Genomic DNA, 20,908 nt, shown 5'->3' with positions numbered 1-20,908 from the left:
TTGAACATCTGGTGACGATGCGCCCGGTGGTCTTCCTAGGGAAGTTTTACAAGCACATCCGACTGGGATGAGCTGCTTCGTCAACTGCTACCATGATCCAGACCCGAAGAAGCAGCAAAGTCAATGAATGAACCAAATCATTGTTGTCTGTTTGGGTGGTTGCTATGTAAGACCTCAGGCTGCTCCATGGTGTAGTCGATGTGGTGCAGCACCAGTGTGTGTACCCTGACCTCACCAGACTTGACCCAACCTCCCTGATCTCCACACATCAGACTGTGTGAATTTTTGCTGTTAAAAAGGTCAAACACACTCCGTTACCTTCAGTCATCATTTACTAACAAACAAATCCACCGATAAATTAACACTCTACCACATCAATTCACAAAGGTCACGTGATGTGCAAACCTCATTATCGGTGGACCACAAAACAGAAAATCTCTTCAAGCTGAGTGAGATAAATGTCAAATGTTTCTGCAGGTTTTCCACAACACACAAAAAGTTCATCACAAGTGCAGCGACAATAATTAAAAACATTCCGCTGAACAAGATGCTTAGGTTGTCCGCGACATAATGTCTGTTTAAAAAAATCAGGTCAGTCTGCGACATTAACGTCTGTTTAGCAAATCAGGTCAGTCCGCAACACAACGTTTGTTTAACAAATCAGGTCAGTCCGCGACGTAACGTCTGTTTCACGAATCAAGTCCGTCTGCAACATGTCTGTTTAACAAATCGCGCCCCTCCGTGACATGTCTGTTTCACGAATTCAGTCAATTCCCGACATAATGTCTTATTAACAAACCGGGCACGTCTGCGACATAACTTTTGCTTAACAAATCCAGTCAGTGTGCGACATAACGTCTGTTTAACAAATGGGGTCTGAACACAACATAATGTCTGTTTAACAAATTGGGTCCTCCACGACATAACATCTGTTTAACAAATCGGGCCGCTCCGCGATATGTCTGTTTCATGAATTCGGTCAGACCGCGGCATAACATCTGTTTAACTAATCAGGTCAGTCCACAACGTAACATCTTGATAAAGAAACTGGTCTGTCCATGACATTAATTTCTGTTTAATGAATCATGTTTGCCTGCAACATGACATTTATTTAACGAATCGGGTTCATGCGCGACATAACATCTGTTTAATCAATCATGTGACTCTGACATCCAACATGGAGTTCAGTATTTTCCACTAAAGGCACATTCTTCTACAGTTCGCACTCTTTCAGCAATCGTGAACATCCAGTGGAAAAATAAATTTTTCCCCTCAAAGGTGTGAAATATTTTTCTCTGGTTCATCATCTTTGGCCACTTCTACGTGAGGTCAAGGTCAACTGTTGCTGACTTCCCTGTTAAGTTTGCGCGGTCACATCCGGTCGCTTGGATTCTGTTTCCATCAGCTGTTCCCACTCAGAATCCACACTGGCTACTTCTTCCTGACAGTCAGCCATCACATTTTACAAACCAATCAGCAGCTCCTGAATGGACAGAGGCTGGGCCAAGGATGTGATGTCATCCCTGGAGGTCAAAAGCCCGGAGGCAGTGACTGGAGCAGCAATAAGCCACAAAGCTCACGGTGGTGCTGAAATCAGACAACAAACAAACAGAGGGATCAGCAGTCAGTCAGTCAGAATTTATTTAAACCTCGATGATTACTGCAACCAGCCTGATCACCTCGATCAAACATGACCTGCCCGCCCCACCCACATCCGCCAGCCGGCCCTAACCTCGTCTGCCCGCCCGCCCTATCACATGGAAATTTCTCCTTTTGAGGCCATGAGAACAGCTCAAGACCAAATGTGGATTCTGCAGCAGGAAACAAAAAGAAAAAAGTTTCAGACAGAATTTGAAAAGTGGACCTCCACGGCTTCCTTCATGGTGTAGATGTTAATCCATATTAGCGTCTGTCTGGGAAAAGCTGTTGGGATAGCAGTGGGAATTCTGTTACCATGTGTGTTGTTTAAGAACCTGCTGAGTAAAGTGTGTTAGTGCCAGGAAATGCTGTGTTGGTGTTCTGACCTGCGGTGCACGCCAGCCAGAGCAGTGTCCCGCAGAGGGAAGAGTTTGGGGTAGATGACGGTGAACATGGCCTGGCTGCAGCGGTGACAGTGACCCATCGGAAAATGAAGCAGATCCAAGAGGCTCTTTGGGAGGCCAAGGTCTGCTAAGAAAACAAAACCAAACAAAAAAATCACTTACTCTGTATTTACAGCATGCAGACCTCCCCTGTCCAAAAGATAAAGAACCAACCAAACCCCGAAAACTCCTCAAACTTTAGAGCAGCAGACAGGGTCCAACTAAACAGGATCCTTTGCACTTAATAGATGATGATTTATTGAGGTGAAAATGTTTATACCTCATGAACAAATGTCATGTGACTCCTGGAGGATCACAAAGGTCCACATGATGACTCCAGTGCAGATATTTAGGAGACACAACCAAAGAAATCAACACAGGGGTCGATACTATGAGAGTCTGTCTATGATGTACCGTATACGCTCATTGGAGTGCCCCACCTCAAACCCAGCCTTTTTTTTTTTTATTAAAGTTGGTTAAACACCCACCGTAAAATATACATATTTTTACGAATGTTGGTTAAACGCCCACCCTATATATATATATATATATATATATATATATAATATATATATATATATATATAATTTTTTTTATGAAAGTTGGTTCAATGCCCACCCTTTTATATTTTTTGAAGTTGGTTAAATGCTCACCCTAAAATATTTTTTTTCATTAAAGGACATGTTGCACGTATTTAAACATCCCAGTTTGCAACATAACATCAAAGTACTCAGATTTTAAGTCTCTCTGTGCACATGCGCTCTTAATTGGGGGTCTCTGGTGTTTTTTATTGCTGTCCCTGAGCAAGTTAACAGGTGCATTTCTGGAAAACGTCTTACGTGGCAATTCTTGGCATTTCTCGGTGTGTGACGTGACGTACATTTTAGAATGAGCAGAAACAGAAGATGGCCGACAATCAGAGTGAAACGAATGCGATTATGTCCGATAACAAAGCTTCTGAGCTTTTCTTTAAAAGGATATGTGAAGTGGAGTTTAGAAGTGGTAAGGTGACATTAGTGCAGGGATTTGTAAACAAGTTGTTATTGCACATGATTTGTGGACATATTATTGCATGTGGTTATTTCACAGTGTTATTATACAGTCTGACAGCAGCAGGGAGGAACGACCTGCGGTATCGTTCCTTCTTGTACTGAGGGTGCCTCAGTCTGTCACTGAACAAGCTGTTCAGCTCCACTACAGTCCGGTGCAGAGGGTGAGAGGAGTTGTTCATGATGGATTTGAACTTGGTTAACACCCTCCTCTCAGCCACCTCCTCCAGAGAGTCCAGAGGACAGCCCAGGACAGAGCTGGACTTCCTGACCAGCTTGTTCAGTCTCTTTCTCTCCCGCTCTGTGCTGCCCAGGGCCCAATAGACGACAGCATAGAGGAGAGCAGAGGCTACAACAGAGTCATAGAAGGTCTTAAGCAGAGGCCTGCTCACTCCAAAGGATCTCAGTCTCCTCAGGAGGTGGAGGCGACTCTGTCCTTTCTTGTACAGGGCGTCAGTTGTTGTGAGTCCAGTCCCATTTGTTGTTAAGGTGAACTCCCAGGTATTTGAGACTGTCCATAGTCTTTATGTCCTCCCCCTGGATGTTCACCGGTGGGTGAGGTGGTGGTTTCCTCCTGAAGTCGATCACCATCTCCTTCATCTTACTGGTGTTGAGACACAAGTGGTTGCGCTCACACCGGTCCACAAAGTCTGTGATGACCAACCGGTACTCCAGCCCGTTCCCCTCAGACACACGACCCACAATGGCGGAGTCATCAGAAAACTTCTGGAGGTGGCAGCTGTCCGTGTTGTAGGTGAAGTCCGAGGTGTAGAGGGTGAAGAGGAAAGGCGAGAGGACGGTGCCCTGGGGGGCCCCGGTGCTGCACCTTACCACCGCAGACTGACAGCCGCGCAGCCGCACGTACTGCAGGCGGTCAGTGAGGTAGTCAATGGTCCAGGCGGCGAGATGTCCATCCACACCTGCATCCTCCAGCTTCCCCCGCAGCAGCGTCGGTCTGATGGTGTTGAAAGCGCTGGAGAAATCAAAGAACATGACTCTCAGCGCTTCCGCCGGTCTCCAGGTGGGCGAGCACTTACTGCAGTAGGTAGATGACAGCATCATCTACCCCAATGTTGGGCCTGTAGGCGAACTGCAGTGGGTCCAGGATGTCGCTCACCACGGTGCGGAGGTGAGACAGGACGAGCCATTGCAGGGTCTTCATGAGGTGGGAGGTCAGGGCAACTGGTCTGTAGTGGGCTGGTTCCTTGGCGTGCAGTGTTTTGGGAACCGGGAACACACAGGAGGTCTTCCACAGGGTGGGGACCACCCCCGGGCTGAGGCTCTTGTTGAAGATATGGCTGAGGACCTCACAGAGCTCATCTGCACAGGTCCTCAGCAGCCTCGGGGAGATCCCATCAGGTCCTGCTACTGTCCTCTGCTTTAGCCGCAGGAGCTGGCCTCTCACCTCAGACAGATGTACAGTGAAGGGGGAGGGAGGGGGAGCTGAGGTGTGAGCTGAGGTGGGCTGGTGCTGAATACAGTCCTGGGGGAGGAGGGGCAAAGTCCGTGGTGCAGTGGAGGTGACCAGGGGGAAGAAGGCGGGGAAGAGGGTGGGGGGTCAGACGGACTGGAGGGCTGGCTGCTGGAGACGTGTGGAGAGCCGGGAGCAGGCAGGGGGGCCAGTGTGGAGGAGCCAAAACATTTAAAGTAGCTGTTTACCTCCTCTGCAAACCAATCCGGAGGCGGACTTGAGGCATCTCCACACGTCCCTGACATTGTTCTGGGCCAGCTGCTCCTCCATCTTCCTTCGATACTCCTTCTTGGCTGCTCGGATCTTCCACTGGAGCTCCTGTTGGACTCTATGCTGCTCCTCTCTGTCTCCCGAGTTGAAAGCCCTCTTCTTCTGGTTCATCAGGACCTTCAGCTTGGGGTCACCCATGGGTGGTTGTTGGGAAAGCACCGTACCCTCCGGGTGGGCACAGTGCTCTCCACACAGAAGTTTATCATGTAGTCAGTGACACACTGGGTCAGCCCGTTGATGTCTTCACTGTGAGAATTTTGAAACATGCTTCAGTCTGTGGTTCTGAAACAGTCCCTCGGCCTCTCAGTGGCCGCTTCAATCCAGAGTTTCACTGACCTTTTGTGTATTGGCTCTCTTTTCACCCTGGGTGTGTATTGGGGGAGCAGATACACAAGATTGTGAACTGAGCGTCCCAGTGGGGAGAGGAGGTGGAGGTGTAAGTGTCCTCCACATTAGCATAAAAAAGATCCAGTATTCTATTGTTCCTGGTTTTACACATGACGTACTGGGTGAACATGGGGAGGGTGGCGGAGAGAGAGGCGTGGTTAAAGTCCCCGGTGATGAGGAGGAGGGTGCGGGGCTGTTGTGTCTGCAGCCGCGTGACTGTACTGTGGATCTGCTCACAGGCAGCGGCGGCTTCTGCAGAGGGAGGAATATACGTGCAGAGCGTAATCACACTTCCAAACCCCTGTGGGAGATAGTACAGCCTCATGCTCATCGCGAGTAGCTCCACGTCTGAGGAGGAGATCTGATCCTTCACGTGAACATGAGCTGCGTTGCACCATCTCTCACTCACATGAATGGCGAGCACCCCGCCTCATTTTTTTCTGCTCTCCGCCAACGTCCTGTCCGCGCGGATGAGTGTAAAGCCGCCCATGTTAATGAGTCCAGTACATGTTCATCCAACCACGTCTCCGTAAAGCACATGAGACTGCAGCCCTTATATAGCCTCTGGAAACAGGTTAGCGCTGATAGCTCCTCGGCCTTGTTGCGGAGAGATCTTACATTCCCCATGACCACAGACGGAATATACAGTAAGGAAAATAAGTATTTGAACACCCTGCGATTTTGCAAGTTATCCCATTTAGAAATCATGGAGGGGTCTGAAATTTTCATCTTAGGTGCATGTCCACTGTGAGAGACATAACCTTAAAAAAAAAAACAAAAACAAAAAAAAAAACAAATCCGGAAATCACAATGTATGATTTTTTAATAATTTATTTGTATGTTACTGCTGCAAATAAGTATTTGAACACCTGTGAAAATCAATGTTATTATTTGGTACAGTAGCCTTTGTTTGCAATTGCAGAGGTCAAACGTTTCCTGTAGTTTTTCACCAGGTTTTCACACACTGCAGCAGGGATTTTGGTCCACTCCTCCATACAGATCTTCTCTAGATCTTTCAGGTTTGGAGTTTTAGCTCCCTCCAAAGATTTTCTATTGAATTCAGGTCTGGAGACTGGCCAGGCCACTCCAGGACCTTGAAATGCTTCTTACAGAGCCCCTCCTTAGTTGCCCTGGCTGTGTGTTTGGGGTCATTGTCATGCTGAAGACCCAGCCATGACCCATCTTCAATGCCCTTACTGAGGGAAGGAGGTCATTTGCCAAAATCTCACAATACATGACCCCATCCATCCTTCCTTCAATACGGTGCAGTCGTCCTGTCCCCTTTGCAGAAGAGCACCCCCAGAGTATGATGTTTCCACCCCCATGCTTCACGGTTGGGATGGTTTTCTTGGGGTTGTTCTCATCCTCTAAACATGGTAAGTGGAGTTGATTCCAAAAAGCTCTATTGTGGTCTCATCTGACCACATGACCTTCTCCCATGCCTCCTCTGGATCATCCAGATGGTCACTGGTGAATTTCAAATGGGCCTGGACATGTGCTGGCTTGAGCAGGGGGACCTTGCTGCCCTGCAGGATTTTAAACCATGACAGCATCATGTGTTACTAATGTAATCTTTGTGACTGTGGTCCCAGCTCTCTTCAGGTCATTGACCAGGTCCTCCTGTGTAGTTCTGAGCTTTCTCAGAATCATTCTTACCCCACAAAGTGAGATCTTGCATGGAATCCTAGACCGAGTGAGATTGACAGTCATCTTGTGTTTCTTCCACTTTCTAATAAATAATCATAACAGTTGTTGTCTTCTACCAAGCTGCTTGCCTGTTGTCCTGTAGTCCTTCCCAGCCTTGTGCAGGTCTACAGTTTTGTTCCTGGTGTCCTTAGACAGCTCTTTGGTCTTGGCTATGGTGGACAGGTTGACTCCTCCATGATTTCTAAGTAGGAGAACTTGCAAAACCACAGGGTGTTCAAATACTTATTTTCCTCACTGTAAGTCCTTCTCCGCTTCATCCGTCTGCCCCTGCAGCCTCTCCGTCTCTTCCGTATGTCTGCAGGTATGTCCAGGTGCTCAGCATAGCGGGGACCCGGCCCACTGTACATAGAGTCTCTTCGTCCAAGCAGCTGATACCGGCTATAAACAATGGGACATCCTGAGCTGGAAACAAAGGGATTTCCCTGCGCTGCCTCAAATAGTGCTGAAAGCAGCATAAAACTAATCACAAGAGTAACAAAAGTGGATTTGCCATGTGCATATTTGCACAGGGTACCACCCACTGCAAATAAAGACAAATAAGCACTATTGAAAAGTATTAAAAATGGCAAAAGTAGGGAAAGAGGGGGCAGAGCTGAAATAACTGTGAGAGCAATAAAGTCTTATCTTATGAAATGCACAAAGATGTGATGACATCTGTGTGCATTTCACGCAGGTTAAAACAGTGTGCTGCACTGCACCTCTCAGCTGTTTAATGCCGCTGTGAACGTGGATGCTTAATGTCTCCAGGACATTGGTTTTCCACAGGCTGATCAGCTGCAGGTGCACAAAACCTTCTCACCGTGACTGCATCCAAATTTAGAGTTATCACAAAAAAAAAAAAAAAAAACATCATAACACATAACATTTATGTACTTTAGAACTAATCTGTGCCTCAGTTTTTAATGTTAGCAGCTACATTCCATTCAAGTGTGCGCTGGGACATCTCTAAAAGCTACATCACCACTGTTGGAAACACGCAAGTACTCACGAGTACTTTGTTTTTGGAAGTCTCCGTAGCCGTTTGTTGAGGATGCTGTATATTTGAAATCGGTCACAGAAGTGCATAGAGTAAACCCATTGGACAGATCATTGGACGGTCACTAACAGTCTAAATCTAAATTTTTATGATTTCAGTGCAACATGTCCTTTAAAGTTGATTAAATGCTAACCCATTTTTTTTTTAACCCTCTGGGGTCCGAGGGCATTTTTTGGACAGTTCACTCGCCTGGCATAAATGTTTTATTATTGCTGTTAACAGCTCACCCTGCATCCCACAATCATGTTTTATGTCTCTTTTTTTCAGGACAACCTCTACTTTCAGAATATATAAGCTATATTTGTGTTTTATAAGTGTAATAAAGGTTTACAATCAGAAATAAGAAAGGAAAAAGTAAAGCGGAAATAATTTTCGACACATTTATTCAAAACACACAGTAAACTATAATGAACAACTGTTTTGACATTTTATAAAGGTAATTTGGGCTCTTGTGTGAAAGACTGTACAACAAAAAGGTTCAAACAATAAACACAAATCTACATTTTGAACAATATATACAAAATGGTCTATGCGTTTTGTTTGTCTTCATCTCAAAGCAATTTCTGTCTGCTATTACACAAAGGTCACATCACAAACTTCTACTTCTACTGTGTTTTGGAGTGTTCTGTCCTGCTCTGAAATCAGCTTTCATACTTTGGCACACTTTGGCTCCTCACACTCTGAGGAGCTGCCCCTCCCCCTCACTCCATTGATATGGCAACCAATGCTTTACGCCGGAGCGAGAGAGCTTGCCACAGGCTTATTCAATAACATTCACAGGTAATGAGGAGTGGCGCATCTCTAAAACTCACACAATCTGTGTTTGAGCACGTGAGATTGTCATCAGAGGCTCTCCGTCTGCTCACTTTCACTGATTGCTGTGTGTAATGGCGCAGGGCGCATTGGAGCAAGCAGCCAGATGGCTATTCAAATGGGCCAACTAGTAACACATCACTGCTAAAAAAAATGATCTTTGGTTTATCACGTGAGGTAAATCTGCCCTACGATTGGATTTTGGAAAACCATGTGACGGTGAACCAATTCCGACTGGACACTCACATTGTGCACGTCATCACACAGCTTCTATGAGGAGTACAGAGATGGCCGACGGCTGGCTCGAAACTCTGCGGAGTTAACTTTTCGGCAAAAAAAAAAAAAAAAAAAAGTAAGTTTCTATCTCATATCATTAAAAAGTTATTTATAACTTAGTAAACGACGTATACGACGGCGTCGTCCCCATCACTGTGTGCTGTTCGTCATCGCAAAACAATGTCAATTTGAGAGTTCGCAGTACGAGAGTTGGTCACAAGGCAGAACAGATTTGGCTCTAAACGGAGTGATTTATTTTTTATTTGTGATTAAATCAGACCTTTTATTGAAAAGTATGGAGGAGCGGGTGTTAATACTAGCCATGCTCATGTATCCGCCCACCTCCTCTTTAGCCAGAATTTTGCACTAAAGACTCAGGGCATTCTGATGTGCAAGTACAGTAAAAAATAAAGTACTCTCAGAAGCATTTCACCAAAGATGTCCCACGTGCCCATGTGATGTCAGCATTCTGCACCCAACTGCTGTGACGTAAGTTAAAGGTAAATGGACTGCATTTATATAGTGCTTTTCCATCTTCATCAGACGCTCAAAGCGCTTTACAAATAATGCCTCACATTCACCCCGATGTCAGGGTGCTGCCATACAAGGTGCTCACTACACACCGGGAACAACTAGGGGATTAAAGACCTTGTCCAAGGGCCTTTAATGATTTTCCAGTCAGGCTGGAGTATCTTCTGGTCTCAAGCCCAACACCTTAACCACTCACCTCCCCAACTAGATACTAACAGGTGAAGTCCTCCTCACCTGCTGGGTTATGGTGGAACATGTGGTGCAGCGTCCTCATTGCGAGCTCCTCCAGAGGAACCACACCATCCGTCTCAAGGCCGACGACCTTCACTTCGGCTGGCAGGCTGACTAGCACCTCACCCAGCGCCACACCCAGCTCGCCGTCCAGCACCCGGGATGTCACCCCGCACCTGTATGGCAGTGACGCGCACACGTAATCACACTTCACTCACACGCCCACAAACCCAGTTCGATTAAATACCCTGAGCTATTTTTCTTATTTAAACTGAGTAGGTTTTAAAAATGATTCTGGAGATGTTTTCTTACCCGCTGCAGCCGATGACCTTGTTGTACAAATAGGACGGGAGTCCTTTAAGGTCTGCGTTGTTGTCCACAAACACAAACTGCAGCTCTCGTGATCTACCCAGATCTGAACAAACAAACAAACAAACATCACTCCGTCGCTCTGAACCACATCACACATTTGTGCCAAACCGATGCACTGACCAAGCGGTAAGAACGTCAGGCGGTTGGCGGCGATGGAGAGCTGGTTCAGGCGGTGCAGACAGCAGATCTGCCGGGGGATGTGGCTCAGCAGGTTGTGGTCCACAGTCAGATTCTGCAGAGAAGCGCAGCGGTGCAGGCGATCGGGCAGAGACATCAGATGATTCATCGACACATCCAGACTCTCCAATTCGTGCAGGTTGCCGACCTCTGGAGGGGTCAGACAAACAAGAACTCCATTACTAAAAACAACATGAACAAAGTGATTCATTTTGCTCTGCCACTCAAAATGTGACTCACCAGGAAGAAAGAAAAAAGTCTTAGTATTTCAAAGTATTAGATTTAGTTTTAAAAAATGTATACAATTCTGTCAGCACGGTTTGCTCAGAATTCATTCATCCATTCATGCTTTAAAATCCCCAGAACATAAAACTGATGATTTCACAGATTGCACAGGTTTCTCAGTTTAGCTCAGTCCTCTGCTGCCCTCTGCTGGCAATCTAAATGAATAAAATACAAAATAATTTACCTACGGAGCTTTGTGGCTGATTAAAATCACTTCATCAATACTTCACAGCTACAAGACGGCAGAACAGCATATAAAATAAGCTGACAGAAGGCTGGTGGAGGCCACAAGCAGGATGTAAGGTCAATTCCCCAATCAGAATACAAACTCACCAAGGTGCACCCGAGCAAGGTTCTAATCCGTAAGTGGCTTGTGCACCACAGCAGCATGCTGATGCTGGTGTAACGCAAATTTTAGTGTCTGCATGAGACAGAAAATCAGAAACAGCTTGTCTGTTTATTGAAACAGGCCAATGGTGAGTGGATGTACTTTATATTTCATCCTGAATAAATATTTATTGACTCTGACAAGTTCGACAGTGGCAGTGAAAAAATAACGTTCCACTGGTTTATCCTGAACCTCTGCAGCCAGACGACAACAGGATCCAAAGTGGATCACAACAGGGCGTTTTACTGCAGATGTGGATCAGCGATGCTTCCTTTCATGAAGCTGCTGACAGCAAGCAGTTCCATGGGCAGAACCAGATTTTTTTTTACCTGGAGGGAGACATTTCAGCTTGTTATTGGACAACCGGAAGTGGCGCAGAGATCGGAGCCGGCCCACCTCTGGGCACAGGAGCTGAAGGGCGTTGTTACTCAGGTCCAAAGACTGCAGCCTGGTCAGGTTTCCGATAGCTGAGGGTCAAAGCACAGTGTGCAGTTCGCAGTTCCTGCTTCATCTCGCCATCAGCTACGCTTTCATTTATTTGGCCTGTATTTCAGCAGTGCACAAAATAAATGAGTAAATAAATAAAATCCTCAAAGCACAAAAGGACTCACCTTCAGGAATAATGACGATGTTGTTTGAGTGCAAATACCTTAAATTGGGGGGGGGGGAATTAAAATTAGTTGGTCTGACCCAGCACAGATAAAACACTAACTCACAGTCTAGAAAAAGTCTAAATGTTTTTTCCTCACTGTGGTCTGAAATGCTTCACTCATTAAACAATTGAAAATAAAAAGGTGTCTGAAGCATGTGGAGCTATAAACAAATGATATGGTTCAAATCTAAAACACAAGAGACAACCGATACTGAAATTACTGTCTGAAAGTCAAACTTGACAGCAGCGTAAAGACGTGCCGTCAACTACTGCAGCTACTATCTGTACTATTATTAATTCATTTATCAATTGTAATTAATCGATGAAGCAGCCCCAAAAGATGTCTTCAAATAAATCAGGATGTTTAAAAAAAAAAAAAAAAAAAAAATCAACAGTACAAAACCTGCAATAAATGTATTTATTTATTTACAGTGTTTGCAAACAGGAACAGATTTAATTCACAGCTGTCATGATCTGCAAACTTTCTGCAAGCCCTTAAAGTTTGGAATTTGTAGCCCATAAACGACCTCGTTTACATGCACATAAAAATAAAGTTGCTATCTGATTATTGGCCATTATCTGATTATTAAGTATCATGCAAATGGAAAAACCTGATACGCTTTAAACGATAACGACTGTTATCTGATTATGAGAAATTGGATTAACACACCTGGATTTCTCCCAAATACTTTTGATTTCTTCGGTACATGTAATCCGTGAATCAGATTTGTTTTAGTCGTCGCACACATTTCCAGGCGTACAGCGGGAGGACCTGCTGTCTTCTCGGGCCTCCTAACGTCCTTCATCAGATCACAAAGTTCAGAGAGTTCATTGTGATTCAAAATATAAAATAAAAAGTTTGACAAGACGTCCCAAGCGCGCTTCACCATCCTTATGTGCTGTTTCAGCGTTCTGAAGAGCAGATTTCTCAGCGAGCTACACGGTTTATGAACGGAGTTTCCTAAAACCATGACGTCATATTTCAGGTGCAAGGACATAAACTCTGCAAACCTCCGCACTGAGACAGAGACAGAGACAGAGACAGAGACAGAGAGAGAGAGAGAGAGAGAGAGAGAGAGAGAGAGAGAGAGAGAGAGAGAGAGAGACTTCTTCTTTTCAGTCTGTTTTTTCTTCAGGAGCTGTCCTTTCTTCTTTCTCCACTTCCAACTAAAGCCATGTAAACCCAGTTTTCCCAATTATAGGATTAATGAAGTGGATGTAAATGTGAAAGATCTGATTATTAGAGTTATTTGATTACTAACAGTTATCTAATTTTTATAGTCACGTACAACATGGCCACTGAATTAAATAATGAATTGTCATTTATAATATTTTGTCATAAGTGAAGGTACAGTGTGACTTTTTGACAGACTCACACTGACGATGCAGTAATTAGACAACATCCAATAAAAACCCCCACAGTTTTTCTGTCAAACACAACCCATCTGCCAGCCAACACAGGAGGCTTTTCACAACAGCTTTGTGATGTAAATGGTAAATGGACTGCATTTATAAAGCGCTTTTCCATCTGCATCAGACGCTCAAGCGCTTTACAATTATGCCTCACATTCACCCCAATGTCAGGGTGCTGCCATTCAAGGTGCTCACTACACACCGGGAGCAATAGGGGATTAAAGGCCTTGCCCAAGGGCCCTTAGTGATTTTCCAGTCAGGCGGGGATTTGAACCCATGATCTTCTGGACTCAAGCCCAACACCTTAACCACTAGACCATCACCTCCCCTAGTAAAAAAGTTGTAAAAAAGTTCTTTCAGCTTCTCCCTTTTTCACTTGGGGTCACCACAGCAGATATGATGTAGAGCTGCAATGGATACCATTGGATGCTGGATGCCTCCAGATGCAACTCCACGGCAGACGGAGAACGTCCACAGGAGGTCCTGAACCTGAAACCTTCGACTCTGGAAGCAAGCACTCTAACTGCTTGGTGAGATCACTGAAAGGAAAATTCGCCCCAAGAACCATCAGCCCATAAATAAATGTTTGTCTTCATTCATCAACTAGATCTGAGATATATTTTAGTGTTTGAGGACAGACAGATAACATAACTCCGCCCCTCCTCTGTCAGCCGGCAGACGTAATAATGATCTCTGTTTTCCACAAAATGCAGTTTAACTGGATACTCACAGCTCTATCAGATTCGGGAGCTTCTGAGCGAGATTGTCAGGCTGAGTTCAAACAAACAAACACATTTAAGTCAATGTCCAAGTAAGAACTTGATGGTTATCTCACTAAGACACAGCTGAAAAAGCTGAAGAATAAGAAGTGTTACATCTTTCATATCTGTGCATAAGAGTCATGTTAGTGACGTGTACTGCGCCTGGATATCAGCACGGTAACGTGTACTGCGCCTGGATACCAGCACGGTAACGTGTACTGCGCCTGGATATTAGCACGGTAACGTGTACTGCGCCTGGATACCAGCACGGTAACGTGTACTGCGCCTGGATACCAGCACGGTAACGTGTACTGCGCCTGGATATCAGCACGGTAACGTGTACTGCGCCTGGATACCAGCACGGTAACGTGTACTATACGTGGATACCAGTGCTGTAACTTGTACTGCATGTGGATACCAGCGCAGTAACGTATACTGTACGTGGATACCAGCGCTGTAACGTGTACTGCGTGTGGATACCAGCGCAGTAACGTATACTGCGTGTGGATACCAGCGCAGTAACGTATACTGCGTGTGGATACCAGCGCAGTAACGTATACTGCGTGTGGATACCAGCGCAGTAACGTATACTGCGTGTGGATACCAGCGCAGTAACGTGCACTGCGTGTGGATACCAGCGCAGTAACATGCACTGCATGTGGATACCAGCGCAGTAACGTGTACTGCATGTGGATACCAGCGCAGTAACATGCACTGCATGTGGATACCAGCACAGTAACGTGTACTGCATGTGGATACCAGCACAGTAACATGCACTGCATGTGGATACCAGCGCAGTAACATGCACTGCATGTGGATACCAGCGCAGTAACATGCACTGCATGTGGATACCAGCACAGTAACGTGTACTGCATGTGGATACCAGCGTTGTAACGTGCACTGCATGTGGATACCAGCGCAGTAACGTGCACTGCATGTGGATACCAGCACAGTAACATGTACTGCATGTGGATACCAGCGCAGTAACATGCACTGCATATGGATACCAGCACAGTAACGTGTACTGCGTGTGGATACCAGTGCTGTAACATGCACTGCGTGTAGATACCAGCACAGTAACGTGTACTGCGTGTGGATACCAGCGCTGTAACGTGCACTGCGTGTGGATACCAGCGCTGTAACGTGTACTGCGTGTGGATACCAGCGCTGTAACGTGCATTGCGTGTGGATACCAGCGCTGTAACGTGCACTGCGTGTGGATACCAGCGCTGTAACGTGCACTGCGTGTGGATACCAGCGCTGTAACGTGCACTGCGTGTGGATACCAGCGCTGTAACGTGCACTGCGTGTGGATACCAGCGCTGTAACGTGCACTGCGTGTGGATACCAGCGCTGTAACGTGCACTGCGTGTGGATACCAGCGCTGTAACGTGCACTGCGTGTGGATACCAGCGCTGTAACGTGCACTGCGTGTGGATACCAGCGCTGTAACGTGCACTGCGTGTGGATACCAGCGCTGTAACGTGCACTGCGTGTGGATACCAGCGCTGTAACGTGCACTGCGTGTGGATACCAGCGCTGTAACGTGCACTGCGTATGGATACCAGCGCTGTAACGTGCACTGCGTATGGATACCAGCGCTGTAACGTGCACTGCGTATGGATACCAGCGCTGTAACGTGCACTGCGTATGGATACCAGCGCTGTAACGTGTACTGCGTATGGATACCAGCGCTGTAACGTGCACTGCGTATGGATACCAGCGCTGTAACGTGTACTGCGTATGGATACCAGCGCTGTAACGTGTACTGCGTATGGATACCAGCGCTGTAACGTGTACTGCGTATGGATACCAGCGCTGTAACGTGTACTGCGTGTGGATACCAGCGCTGTAACGTGCACTGCGTGTGGATACCAGCGCTGTAACGTGCACTGCGTGTGGATACCAGCGCTGTAACGTGCACTGCGTGTGGATACCAGCGCTGTAACGTGCACTGCGTGTGGATACCAGCGCTGTAACGTGTACTGCGTATGGATACCAGCGCTGTAACGTGTACTGCGTATGGATACCAGCGCTGTAACGTGCACTGCGTATGGATACCAGCGCTGTAACATGTACTGCATATGGATACCAGCGCTGTAACATGTACTGCGTATGGATACCAGCGCTGTAACATGTACTGCATGTGGATACCAGTACAGTAACGTGTACTGCGTGTCGATACCAGTGCTGTAAGATGTACTGCAAGTGGATAACAGTGCGGTAATGTGTACTGCGTGTGGATACCAGTGCTGTAAGATGTACTGCATGTGGATATCAACACAGTAACGTGTACTGTGAGTGGATAACAGTGTGGTAATGTGTACTGCGTGTGGGTACCAGCGTAGTGAGTGAGTTCCTCTTCATGTACAGTCTCTCCAGGAACTGCAGGCCTTCATCCTTCAGCAGTTCCACTGGGAACTTATTCAGGTTCCTGTAGTTCAGAAAGAGGTTCTTGTGGCGCTCCTTTTTGGCCATAAATATCGTCTCCTGGATTTCAGTTGCCATTTCCACTTCTTTCCTGGCAGAGTTCCACTATGGCATCACTGTGGCCGGAAACAAATGAAGCTTACATTGTTGTTTTCAGCTTTTCTTCACTTCAGTATTTCAGAAAAAATATCTATTTGTTTACAGTGAAGTAAAATGTCTGAATTGTTTAATTTACAGGTGCATCTTAAAAACAAAAAAACAAGAAAACTAGACTATCATGAAAAAGCTGATTTTTTTGTCAGGTATTTCAGAAATAAAAATATATATATATTCTGGGCTCATTACAAACTGTATAAACTAAAATGTTTCAAGCATTTATTTTAATAATTATAGCCCACAATAATAAAATTGTACATAATTATAGCTAAGTGACCTCTGTGTGCGTGCGTGTGTGTGTGTATATGGTTTCAATCAAGGAGAACCTGGGGAGAGCTGACATCTGCCGTTTGGTATTCTTATGAATTTTGGGTCAAGGATGACAGTGCGTAAATGGAAAGTTGATAGGACTAATATTTTTGGAAAAATTAGCGATATTATCAATCAATCAATCAATTTTATTTATATAGCGCCAAATCACAACAAACAGTTGCCCCAAGGCGCTTTATATTGTAAGGCAAGGCCATACAATAATTACGTAAAAACGTAATGTAATTAGCTAAACGTAATTAGCTAACAACAGTGAACAATGGACATTGTGATGCAATGCACCATGGGAGTTTGGGGTTTTAAATGCTGTTATTGTGGTTCATGTTAGTTTAACAGTATATATATATATATATATATATATATATATATATATATTTGAAATGGGACAGTGCATATTAAGGAACAATGTTACATGCAAATATGCCGGATTATAGCAAGATGCTAATTTCCATCCGTAGTCCCAGTAACATAGAAACAGACTAAGACCACACAACATACCAAAATAAATTAATCATGACAGAAAAACAATTAAAACAGAATACACATACAAATATTTACAATTCAAATTAACAATAATTGACAGATAATAAGGAGCCGACAGATGGAGGAACCAAAAGAGTTTCATGTTGGGTGTTGAGGTGCAAAAGTGTTGTTAGTGTTATTTATTGTGTTTTTGTACTTCAACTGGTTTAGTCAGTCAAGTGTCATGTTGCCACTCCAAGAGTGAGAAGTGTAGTGCGTTTGATTTCTTCTTCTTCTGTTTGTGGGTGTGTGAAAATAAGTGTGCATGCGCCACAAACAAATTGGAGAGCGCTGACATTTTCCGTTTGGTATGCTTATGTATTTTGGGTCAAGGATGAACGCTGCCAAAATAGAATGTTGACAGGACAAATATTTTTAGAGAAACTACAGTTATTAGCTAACACTGAACAATGGGCTTTGATATTATTTACATTCTGGACTCACACCAATGCAGCAGGGGGCGGTAAATCATCTATATATTAGCTTGCATGTGTGATTTTATTTAGTAAGTTCAATGTAAGTACATAATATAATTGTAAATATGTTAAAAATACATGGATGACACAAGATAGTGAAAACACTTATTTCAACTGTGGTTCATTTAAAAACCAAATGACACAATAGAAGTAACAATAAAATAAAATAATAATAATAGTGCACATATGATAACAAGAACCTAAACAATTTACAGACACATTAAGACCGTAAATTAACATTAAAAAATTATGTAATTAACAAGAAATAAAAGGGTTGAGTTCCTCTTTTAAAAATTGTTGAGGTCTAAGGTTCTAAAAACATTCTGAACTCACATGCCAGTCCAACTCATTATACAAGCTTTGTTTAATTTATTACCACCCCAGAAAAATGTCAGCTACTTATTTTATAAACACTATCCAATCTAGAGCCCACGGGTCCCCACGGACAACACGCTCGTGGTATTTATTAGGGTTGGGACGACTAATGAAAATCATTAGTCGACTAGTCTGCAAATAAATTTGACATTGAATGAATTAAGCCCATTTCAAATCTTCATGGTGAAACTCAAGTGCGACATTTATTTTACCAAATATAAGCACAAAATCAGCAGAGGTGGTGGCCAAGTGGTTAGTGTGCTTGGTTTCGGTCCCGGTTCAAATCCCAGCCCTGTCACATTTCTCCATGTAATGTGGAGTTGCGGCAGGAAGGGCATCCGGCACAAAACCTGTGCCAATTCAACATGCAGATCCACCTCAGATTTGCTGTGACAACCCGAGTGCAATCAAAGGAGCAGCCAACAGGACTTGCCAATAACACAAAATCACAAATAAAAAACAGCATTAACATGAATACAATACCTGAATTCAGTTCCAAGGCATACACGACCCGTTTGAACTGACTAATTCACACACTTTCTTCACTGAGTGAAGGGAGTGATGGCAGCTCTAGCTGGTCTATTCTTTTAAGGGTTAAATGAACTTAATACATGGTGGAATGGGACAACTAGGGATACTTTTCCCTTTTTTGGAGCAGTTGGCTTGAAATATTTTTGTTTATATGCATCAATAAGTCGAGAATATATACACAATACATATTTCATGGTCATGGATACAAGCGGCAGAAATTAGGTTCTTTGGTTGGGTATCTGGACTTACATTCAGAATGAGAAGCTCAAATATTCTTTGAAGGACTGAGCTGAGGTGCTGCTTCTTCGCATCAAAAAGAAATACCTACCAAAAAAAAAAAAAAAAAAGCTGAGGTGGTTTGGGCATCTGGTCGTCTCCTGAAGGAAGTCTTCTGGGCACGTCCAACTGGGAGGAGACCCCAGGAAAGAACCAAGAAAGTGTGCAAAGAGCTGCTTGTTCACCTCCCACCGCAAACCAGATAAGCTGCAGTAAAATGGATGGATGTGTATAATATGTAAATGGCCTGAACTGTGACTTGAATATAGCGCTTTTCCATCTGAATCTTAGTACGCTTGACAATGATGCCTCACATTCACACACACCAATGTCAGGGTGCTACCATACAAGACGCTCACTACACACCAAGAGCAAATGTGGGATTAAGGACCTTGCCCAAGTGCTCTAGTGATTTTCCAGCCACACAGAGATTTGAACAGAGGATCCTCTGGGCTCCAGCCACCGCTTAACCACTGGACCATCACCTCCACATAACATCCCTGGTTCTCAAGACCAGGCACCTAAGTGGCTCTACTCTACTCTTCTATTTTACTCTTCCTTTTTAGATATTTAGATATACCTTTGTATACTGGCATAGTTCCACCTTAGAATTTTCATGTATAAACATTTCCAATTTCTGAAAACATCTCACAAAAATATTGACCTTTTTATGATATTCTAAGTTTGTATGTATGTTTAATTTCGGCAACTTTCTGATTTAATTAATCTTTTTTTAACCTTAAAATTATGTTTACAAGCGAAGTTTCCTTCTACATTTAAACAAAAATAATCCAAGGAACATTATAGTCAGGATTTTTCTAAAAAAAAAACAATATAACATGAACACACTACCGTGAACTCTAGGCACAAATAGAAATATAAATTCTCACTAAAGTAAACGTAATATAAAACGAATTGTTTTTTGTAGCACACTGAAGCTAGCTCGGCTAACTTCTTAGACAGTTCAGGCCAGACTTAATTTAAGCCAGTATTACTTACATTTAATTCTCATTACCTACCGAATAAATCGGTTATTCCGGTTTTATTTAGTTTTTCACTCCAACATTAAAACATCTTCCTCCCACAAAAAACATTAAGAGTCAAAAGTCACCTCCGGCATCCTTCTTCTAGCACTAAAAACTGCTGTCACGTAGCTTTAGTGCTGCCATCTACGAACAGCTCTTTGAACTGCACCACATCTCGTTTGAAAAAAGTGTGTGTGTAGTCAAATTTCTTATAAATTTTCTGTTTTTACTTTTTTCAGATGTAGGCTGTAATTATTAAAATGTGGAAAATGATTTAAGCATTATAGTTTCTACGTAATTAAACTAGAATATGCAAAATTTTCACTCTGAAATGACAAACAAAAATATTTAACTTTTTCACGATATTCTGTTTTTTTTTAGATGTTTGTGTGTTTTGGCATAACCATAACAAAAAAAAAATAATTGAGTTTTGAGAAAATAAACCTGGAGCTGCTGTTTACTGTATCACATGATCATATGTCTTACTTTTGTTTAGCTTAGCTACATCCCATTATGAAAATAAACTAGACCATCTTTCTGCAAACATGTCAGTACCAGATAATGTACAATCTACATCATATTGTCTCAGTTAATGTAAGTTTATCCTTATGACACCACATGAAGCTACATAGACAGACTATTACACAGCAAACAAATGTCTGAATGGAGCAGCTGACAGCGATCAATTTCATTATGGACATTGTTCAGTATATGATGTCAATCAAATAAAACAATAGAATATATATATATATATATATACACACATACATACACTCAACAAAATATAAACGCAACACTTTTGGTTTTGCTCCCATTTTGTATGAGATGAACTCAAAGATCTAAAACTTTTTCCACATACACAATATCACCATTTCCCTCAAATATTG

General features: G+C 43.8%; 1 protein-coding gene across 4 annotated transcripts; it reads right to left on the bottom strand.

Annotated features, from left to right (window-relative positions):
* Nucleotides 1-314: 314 nt before the first annotated feature.
* On the bottom strand, nucleotides 315-20,118 carry lrrc28 (leucine rich repeat containing 28). 4 transcript variants are annotated; one of them, XM_034183431.1, is made up of 10 exons: nucleotides 19,996-20,118; nucleotides 16,241-16,446; nucleotides 13,870-13,910; nucleotides 11,686-11,723; nucleotides 11,404-11,541; nucleotides 10,345-10,551; nucleotides 10,165-10,267; nucleotides 9,856-10,028; nucleotides 2,025-2,169; nucleotides 315-1,587 (listed from the first exon to the last, which is right to left on the bottom strand). In XM_034183431.1, the coding sequence occupies exons 2-10, from the start codon at nucleotides 16,406-16,408 to the stop codon at nucleotides 1,518-1,520; spliced, it is 1,083 nt and encodes a 360-aa protein (XP_034039322.1). In that variant the 5' UTR covers nucleotides 16,409-16,446; nucleotides 19,996-20,118; the 3' UTR covers nucleotides 315-1,517. The 4 variants fall into 4 exon arrangements, with proteins under 4 accessions (XP_034039322.1, XP_034039329.1, XP_034039318.1 ...); XM_034183438.1 differs by having other exon boundaries at nucleotides 20,016-20,102; XM_034183427.1 differs by lacking the exon at nucleotides 19,996-20,118 and adding an exon at nucleotides 18,970-19,044.
* Between the last annotated feature and the right edge of the window lie 790 nt (nucleotides 20,119-20,908).

The sequence above is a fragment of the Thalassophryne amazonica genome, chromosome 2, assembly GCF_902500255.1.
Source record: "Thalassophryne amazonica chromosome 2, fThaAma1.1, whole genome shotgun sequence".
Classification (NCBI taxonomy): domain Eukaryota; kingdom Metazoa; phylum Chordata; class Actinopteri; order Batrachoidiformes; family Batrachoididae; genus Thalassophryne; species Thalassophryne amazonica.
This window is presented reverse-complemented; position numbering and strand designations above follow the sequence as displayed.

Excerpts from the sequence above, each read along its gene's own strand:
- lrrc28 (XM_034183431.1), bottom strand. The coding sequence starts at position 16,408 with ATGGCAACTGAAATCCAGGAGACGATATTTATGGCCAAAAAGGAGCGC. Across the intron at positions 11,724-13,869 it reads CTCCCGAATCTGATAGAGCT|GTATTTGCACTCAAACAACA; the intron begins GTGAGTATCCAG and ends CCCCAATTTAAG. Across the intron at positions 11,542-11,685 it reads CATCGTCATTATTCCTGAAG|CTATCGGAAACCTGACCAGG; the intron begins GTGAGTCCTTTT and ends TTTGACCCTCAG.